Genomic DNA, 8840 nt, shown 5'->3' on the forward strand with positions numbered 1-8840 from the left:
CTCTGAACTCCAACTGAGATTCATTTGTAATAATAAGCTGACCTTATACAGCTGACAAAAGCAAATCCCAAACCACATTTCTCCTTTGATACATTTTATCCTGTAGCAGGCTCAAACATATGTATTCTCCACAAGTAAGCAACACACGTAGGCTACACGCGCGTGCGTATAGAGAGGAGGGTGTTAAACGCTTCCTAACCATCAGTCCAGTAGTCTGCTATGTGCCCGTATAATGATTCCCGCCCTTGCCTGCACCAACCACAACACTCTCATAGGCTGGGTTTTAACATCGAGAACCCCGACAGCTCAAACTGCGGTGGTTCCGGAGACAACAGGTTAGAGCCCAAACACCGAGCAGGCATGGCACACCATGACACTGGCCATGACAGAGGTGACGGTGTGAACAGATAGATCACGCAAGGCGAATTTGGCAGTGCCAAGGCATTTGTCAAAGAATGCCATCCCCCAAAAGGTTAAAATCGATGCAGTGGTGTGTGTGTGGTTTCATTCACAGTCTGACTAAACTTGGTGATCTCTATTCGTTTACCCCTTAGTCTATGGTTCTCTCCATAATTAAAGCATTTAAAAAACATGTCAAGATCAAAGTGAAAATGAGCGCACAACGCCGGTGTTGCTTGCGTCCCTGAGGTCAACAGCTTGCAACTCACACGACAAAGACAGACCCCCATTACCCCTTTTTGAAGGAGGGGAGGGGGCAGAAGACAGTAATTGTATCGGTCTAATGTTAATTATCTTTCATGATTCACAGAGGCTTCTTGAATGCTAAGCATACGATATCAACGTAGGCTACACATAAACGTGTACATATTGCTCGCATCCAGGTCCTCTGATAAATCGGTTAATTAGACGTCGAATCACAACAGCCAAGCAGTGCAGCGACATTGTGGCTGTTGCACACGTGTCTGCTGTACTGTATGTATGACCACTAGAAATTATGGTTACGGAGCCTGTGAACAACACAAAGGAAAAAATCGCGCAATGCTATATAATAAGCTGACCAATCAATGATCAAATGGCAAAATGTGAAAAGGCTAATCAAATGTATGTCAGCAAAAACATCTAGAATCTAATGATGTATATATATGATAATTTCTCACAGGCTGACAGACATGCTTAAGGCAGAGCATTGTGCCAGGAGCTAATATCATACTCACTCAGCTCAGCGATTCGGGATGCGCGACGGCGCGCAGCATCCACCTTGGTCGGTTCCTTCAAATTCTGCTTCCACTCGGACCATCCACTCCCCACTAGCATAATCAATTAAAGGCGATAACCGGAGTTTCTTGTGTGTGAGAAAACATGAGCATAATGCATCATTGCGTTTGGCATTTTTTGACACCTCCGTCCACCCCCTGTGAATGCGAATCGTTTCCGAAGGGAAAAGCAAAGCAAGCAGACAGATTAACTATTTTCCACTGTATCACCTGTGTTGTATCGAACTGTCAGATTTTCCTCCACAGTTTCTCAAACTCCCTCCATCTATCTCTCTACACTCTATTCCTCGCTCAGCTCAATGGTAGAACCATGTGACGGAGATAATTTGAGAACCCCAATTATTAGTCTTTTGTTTCCATCTAGCGCCATCACTCGGAAGGACCGGGAAGCGAATGAATGCAATGGAGACTGGAATAATATTTAATATCTAAGTCATCATACAGATGTGGACGCCAGTGCTGAAATAGATGACCATGTGTAAACCAGCTGCGGAAAAAGTACCCAATTGTCATACTTGAGTAAAAGTAAAGATACCTTAATAAAAAATGACTCAAGTAAAAGTGAAAGTTACCCAGTAAAATAATACTTGAGTAAAAGTCTAAAAGTATTTGGTTTTGAATATACTTAAGTATCAAAAGGAAAAGTACGAATAATTACAAATTCCTTATATTAAGCAAACCAGACGGCTAAATGTTCTTGTTTTTAAAATGTATGGATAGCCAGGGGCACACTCCAACATATTTTTCAAACAAAGCATTTGTGTTTAGTGAATCCGCCAGATCAGAGGCATTAGGGATGACCAGGGATGTTCTCTTGATAAGTGTGTGAATTGGACCATTTTCTGTCCCCCTAAGCATTTAAAATGTAACGAGTACTTTTGAGTGTAAGAGTATGGAGTAAAAATTACATTATTTTCTTTAGGAATGTAGTGGAGTAAAAGTAAAACTTTTCAAAAATATAAATAGTAAAGTAAAGTACAGATACCCCAAAAAACGACTTAAGTACTACTTTAAAGTATTTTTACTTCAGTACTTTACACCACTGGTGTAGACTACTAATAAATGTGTAATACTAATGTGGTGAGTGGTATTGATTTGTAATCACCAAGGATGGCTAAAAAAAGGTTGGTTGGTCAGGCTAATGTGGTATACATCACTGGATTAAAACGAATAGGCCTATTATTCCGGAGCCTATTTTACTGTGTCACAGGTCACTAGAAGCTGGAGCATAAAATAAAAGCCATATGAAAAAGTGTGCCCTCATCACTGATTCCAACCCGGCCTATTGAGTGCAGCTGTCCTTCAGCATCAACCAAACACACGCACAATGACGTGCGCAGGTTTCCTGTGCTCCGGTTTCCCTGTTTGGTTTATAGACTACATGAGTTTGACTTCCATTTCTAGTAGGCGTCTACTTCCACGGTCCACAATGTGGGAACCAGTGGGTTCCTCTAGGCCTACGGAATGTTTTTAAGTGACCACAGATGAGGGTTGCGTGAAAGTTAACAATTTGGGGGGTAAGAATGGACCAATATATGTTTGTCCTGTATTTGAGAAAATATCACGGAGACCATTTTGTCTGGGTCTACTCAACGTGTATTGTCCCTTACACCAGCACCACCACATGCTGGCGTTTTACACTAGTAGTCCAAGCGTTCTTAGCGCCACACCTACCGAAGCATTGGAGTAGGGCTATTACTATGCCCCCTACCCTCCCCCTCGTTGTAACACAGACCTTACGTGTTTTTCATCTCGGCCAGTTTAATTCCACCTCCGCAAACCACAACACGTCCCCGCACCAGAGAGCTTGTTTGGATATAGGACTATTCAATTTGCCCCCTGAATTTATTAAAAGTCATATTGCGGTTTCGATTCGCGTATTTGAAACCTGTTTACGCAGAGAGATAATGGGGTGCTGTTCAGGACGATGTATGCTGATCTTCTTCTGCACTCTCCAATTGGTGAGATCATTCTTCTGTGATGATGCTATCTACTGTATACATACTTTCAAAACACACCTGCTACCATTGCCTTGCTTTACTTCTTCTCTTGAATGATTACTGCCACTTCCGCTGGCTGATGTTGTTGAAATTGAAAACTGATATTGTTAATATTTTCAGAATGAGGAAAGGAAGTAGGCAAATTTTACAATTTTAGATATAAACATTTGTACATTATAGCTAGTTCCCACGACTCACGAACCCCAAGTCAAAGAGTCTTAACATTTCCATATCCAACTAAATTGAATAAAAATATGTTGTAGTAAAATGATGTAGCCTAATAGTTGGACACATAGCCTATATTTGTGTTCTGAGAAAAACATATGTAAGTTCTATTAATATAATATAAATATTATGGGTCAATCAAACATCAGTTAATATACATTTTTATCTAGCTAAGATTTTTGTATTCATGCTAATTTATTGTGTGTTTTAGAGTACAACATTTTCATGTTTATCTTGCTAGTATGAGTTGCCGATGGGGAAAGGGAGCCAACCCCCACTCTGTCTGAACCTCAGACTTTGTCCCTGCTCTTTCTTCCCACCCTGCCCCCCTTTTGAGTGATGGAGAAGGGCGACCTCAGAGGACAGAACTCATATCCCTGCTCTTCCCCTCTCCATGCAACATGCTTTGTCCCCCGTGGCTCAGTTACCTTGACAACCCAGAGAGAGCAGTCAGCATAGGGGGAAAAATATGTGCAGTGGATGCTTTATAGGGTATATAGGAGGGAAATGTCCATTTAACAAGTCGCAACACCATCATCCATCTCTCATTGATTCAGAACCAACTGTAGATTAGTATCTCTGAAGAGTCTGGACCCAGTGAGTGGTTGACTTGATAAGATGCTTTATCATGCATAATACTGTAATAGAGTTTCTTAACCCCCCCCCCCCATCTCTTTCTCCCCCTCCTGCTCTCTCCCTTTGACACACCAGATGACAGCATTGGAGAGGCAGGCTTTTGACTTCCTTGGGTACCAGTGGGCTCCCATCATGGTCAACTTCCTGCACATAATTATGGTTATCCTCGGCCTCTTTGGCACCATTCAGTACAGACCACGCTATGTTGTTCTAGTAAGTCACATCTAGGCCACACTACTTTTGTGTTAATCTGCCCCCACCTTGTAATCAACATGGATAATTCAATGAAATGTGTCAATTCTTCATAGAGAATGGAACTGTGTTGAAGGCAAAGCCATTTGTATAACTATTGTGGAATAGCTTTGGCCACTGTTTCAATTCTGTCTTGTATAGTGATTTGCCGCCATATAAATAGATACACATTACAGTGCATTCGGAAAGTATTCAGTCCTTTTGACTTTTTCCACATTTTGTTACCTTACAGGCTTATTCTAAAATGGATTAAATATTTTTTTCAATCAATCTACACACAATACTCCATAATGAAAAAGTAAAAACCCTTTACAATTTTTTGTTGAACCACACTCATGCGTTGTCTTGGCTGTGTGCTTAGTGTCGTTGTCCTGTTGGAAGGTGAACCTTCACCCCAGTCTGAGTTCCTGAGCGCTCTGGAGCAGGTTTTCATCAAGGATCTCTCTGCACTTTGCTCCTTTCATCTTTCCCTCGATCCTGACTAATCTCTCAGTCCCTGCCACTGAAAAACATCCCCACAGCATGATGCTGTCACCACCATGCTTCACCGTAGGAATGGTGCCAGATTTCCTCCAGACGTGGTGCTTGGCATTCAGGCCAAAGAGTTCAATCTTGCTTTCATCAGACCAGAGAATCATGTTTCTCATGGTCGGATAGGTGCATTTTGTCAAACTCAAAGCGGGCTGTCAGGTGCCTTTTGCTGAGGAGTGGCTTCCGTCTGGCCACTCTACCATAAAGGCCTGATTGGTGGAATGCTGCAGAGATGGTTTTCCTTCTGGAAGGTTCTCCCATCTCCACAGAGGAACTCTGTGCCTCGAAACAATCCTGTCTCGGAGCTCTACGGACAATTCCTTTGACCTCATGGCTTGGTTTTTGCTGTGGCATGCACTGTCAACTGTGGGACCTTATATAGACAGGTGTGTGCCTTTTCAAATCATGTCCAATCAATTGAAATTTCCACAGGTGGACTCCAATCAAGTTGTAGAAACATCTCAAGGATTGTCAATGGCAACAGGGTGCACCTGAGCTCAATTTCGAGTCTCATAGCAAAGGGTCTGGTTACTTAAGTAAATAAGGTATTTCTGTTTCTAAAAACCTGTGTAGATTGATGAGGACATTTTTTTTAAATCAATTTTAGAATAAGGCTGTAACGTAACAAAATGTGGAAAAAGTCAAGGGGTCTGAATACTTTCCGAATGTATGTATGTGTCTAAAATGCTCATCAAATATATGTTCATCCCTCAGTACCTGCTGTGGACATTACTATGGGTGGCATGGAATGTCTTTGTGAGCTGTCTCTACTTGGACCTGGGAGGCCTTTCCAAGGTATTGGTCACTAATATTCAGACCCACTATCAACTAGCCTAATATTTTTGCCACACCTTGAATTGTGTGTTCTTTTGGCATTGAATCAATCAGTCTCTTTTTTGCCAAAAACAATTATATACCATAAACATGTTATCATGAACAACCCATATGCTGTGTCACTACAGGAGAGCGACCTGCTTTCTCTGGGTGTATCCTCACACCGTTCATGGTGGAAAGACAACAGTCCAGGCTGTGATGACAGGGACCTTCCTGCCACTAGATGGCAGAGTCTGGAGAGCCCAGAACTAATCTCTGCTCTGGGATGCTGGCTGGAATATCAATACATAGAGGTCCTACACTGCATCGTACAAATCCTAATCTCTGTGAGTTCTCTCTCTCAGGAGAGATGAAAAAACCTGTAACATTATAAAATGTTAAACATTTCTCACCAGAATTCAACTGTCAACACTCCCCAGAGTTCACCCAGAATATGTATTTTGTAACACTCTCACTGAAAGACCCAAATGGATCCACAATGACATTCTATTCATTCACAATTCTGACAGATTCCAGTGTAACTACATCTAAATCGCATTGAGAACAGACCACAGATGTAGAGAGCAAAGGTAAGGCAAGAGGAAGAGAGGAAGCAGAGTAGGGCTGGAAGGAAGGTGAGGAAGAAAAAGAGAGGCCATCAGCATGTCAGTGGGAGTTCCGTGGCAGGTGCTTGAAGGAGCTGAAAAGCTGATGATGAGAAGAGGCTGTCATTTCCAGTCTCTCTCTCTTTCTCTCTCTCTTTGCGTTTCCCCTAGGTTCTTAGGCAGAATGACGCCTCAGCACTGCAGTGTAATCTCTGGCCCTAGAGCTCTTTCTCTAAACCAACCAATTGGACGTTGCGCTCCGAGCAGAGCAGTCAAATGGCCCTCAACCAGAGGCTCCTCTGCTAAACAAAGACCCTCTCCCCAGCCAGATAAAATCCCCTCATCCTATGGCACTCTACCACGCATTTAAACCGCTAACTGTAAATGTTCAATCTTCTTCTAATCTGGTCCTTCCCCATATCCCTCACTCTAGACATCCCCTTGGGTTGCCCTACCTGTCTGGGTGTAAGTGTAGTGACTGCCATGATGTCGGGGTATCAGTGAGCTAAGGTGAGGACATATGGTGTGGGTCCTTGAGAGGCCATAGAGGCAAGTTTTAGAGTATTTTGACGCACCTCTTTATGCCTACATTATGATGAGAAGAGGCTGTCATTTCGAGAGCCAGGTTCCCAGAGCTGCTGCCTTGCTGTCTCTGTCTGTCCACCTCCCCACCCATTTCTCTCCCTCTCCCTCTCAGAAATAAATTCAGAACGTATCTATGCTGTGTTCTTCATTGTAATGTAATGTTGAACTTGTGGTCTCTGTGTTTGTGCCTACAGTTCTTGGGATTTGCCTACGCCTGCTATGTGGTCAGCATCTTCACAGAGGAGGACAGCTGTATGTGAATTTTCAAAGTGCATTTTACACGTGGTCACAACAAACAAGAAAACACACAAACTAGAACAGATACTAAAGCATTAAGTCACAGGCACATAAATGTAATACTGGCAATGCCTCTTTTTTTCCTTCCCCCCCACTTTTTAGTTATTGTAATAATTTATACCCTTTTAATTATGAGTTGGTTCAAACTGTCTAGAGGTTAAAAGAGAAGATTCCATAGAAAAAGTACATTGATCAAGTTAGTGTTGCATCATTATATATTTATTCATATAATTCTGTTAAAAAAATATATTTTTCAGTTAATTTCATTGGTGGGGTTAATTTAACCAATAAAGCCCGAGGGGGTGGGATATATGGCCAATATACCACGGCTAAGGGCTGTTCTTAAGCACGACGCAACGTGGAGTGCCTGGATACAGCCCTTAGCCGTGGTCTATTGGCAAAATACCACAAACCCCTGAGGTGCCTTATTGCTATTATAAACTGGTTACCAACATAATTAGAGCAGTACAACAACATTTTTGTTATACCTGTGGTATACCATGGCTTTCAGCCAATCAGCATTCAGGGCTCGAACCACCCAGTCGGTCTGATATACCATGGCTTTCAGCCAATCAGCATTCAGGGCTCGAACCACCCAGTTTATAATATCCATCTAAACCATCGCAGTTGTACTTACAGTGTTCAGAATTGGGCTGTATGTACCATTACTTTCTCAGGGGGAACAAAATCATACATATTCGGCACACACAGTGTCGTTCCAGACCATACAAACGTACGTGTGTGTCTGTGGGCGTGCGTTGGCACATATTTGATATTGTAGTACACTCTTAGAAAAAAGGGTTCCAAAAGGGTTCTTCATCTGTCCCCATAGGAGAACCCTTTAGGGTTCCAGATAGAACCCTCTGTGGAATGGGTTCTACATTTTACCCGAAAAGGGTTCTACCTGGAACCAAAAGGGTTACTCAAAGGGTTGTCCTATGGGGACAACCGAATAACCTTTTTACCGTAGGTACTAGGTAGCACCTTCTTTTCTAAGTGTATTCAATATGTTTCTGTGTGAGACTGTGCAGTTACCTTATTATCTCGCCATCATGTTTTGTTTTACAGACTATAAGTAAAGGTTGCAAGTGGGTTGAAAATGACTGACAGGCAAGGAGGGCAGAAGAGGTACAAGAGAGTGGAATATATCCAGTCAGTGAAACAGAAGACATTCCCACAATGCTCACAAAATATAATTCCTCTGCCTACCAGCACTCTTAATGCATACTAGAGTAAACCAGCATGAGTTCTCTGTTTAATGCAATGATGGTCAATACTAGCTTAATCCCAGATCTGCAAAGGTGGAAAGAGTACCGAAATAATTATATACTTACTTGAGTAAGTAGAAGCACTGTTAGTTTAATGACATTTTATTCAAGTAGATGTCAAATTACTGGTGTAAATAAACTACTCAAGTAAAAGTAAAAAAGTAGCTAATTTAAAATAAAATAAAAGTAAGTAAAAATAAAGAAGTGACTTTTCAAATAAAAACATTGACTTGATACTTAGCTAATTTCGCTAAGGTTACCTAAAAGTTGTTACACATGATCTTTTCCATGAATTACATTTAAAAAGAAAGAGAGGAAATTAATGTTCAGTGCAAGGAACTAGGAACTAAGTTCAGTGCAACAAGGCACATCTGCATGTAAAAAAAACTAAGG

General features: G+C 41.8%; 1 protein-coding gene across 1 annotated transcript; it reads left to right on the plus strand.

Annotated features, from left to right (window-relative positions):
* The first annotated feature begins 3142 nt into the window (after positions 1 to 3142).
* On the plus strand, positions 3143 to 8258 carry LOC120058642 (sodium/potassium-transporting ATPase subunit beta-1-interacting protein 3-like). The gene is made up of 7 exons (XM_039007398.1): positions 3143 to 3196; positions 4172 to 4309; positions 5594 to 5674; positions 5842 to 6039; positions 7077 to 7134; positions 7437 to 7481; positions 8248 to 8258. Exons 1-7 carry the CDS (start codon positions 3143 to 3145, stop codon positions 8256 to 8258), a joined length of 585 nt encoding a protein of 194 aa, XP_038863326.1.
* Positions 8259 to 8840: the final 582 nt, after the last annotated feature.

The sequence above is a fragment of the Salvelinus namaycush genome, chromosome 14 (genome assembly GCF_016432855.1).
Source record: "Salvelinus namaycush isolate Seneca chromosome 14, SaNama_1.0, whole genome shotgun sequence".
Lineage (NCBI taxonomy): Eukaryota > Metazoa > Chordata > Actinopteri > Salmoniformes > Salmonidae > Salvelinus > Salvelinus namaycush.

Bases quoted from the DNA above. Each gene is read 5' to 3' on its own strand.
- LOC120058642 (XM_039007398.1), top strand. From the start codon at position 3,143: ATGGGGTGCTGTTCAGGACGATGTATGCTGATCTTCTTCTGCACTCTC. The intron at 3,197-4,171 runs GTGAGATCATTC...TTGACACACCAG, and splicing joins TCTTCTGCACTCTCCAATTG to ATGACAGCATTGGAGAGGCA. The intron at 4,310-5,593 runs GTAAGTCACATC...TTCATCCCTCAG, and splicing joins GACCACGCTATGTTGTTCTA to TACCTGCTGTGGACATTACT.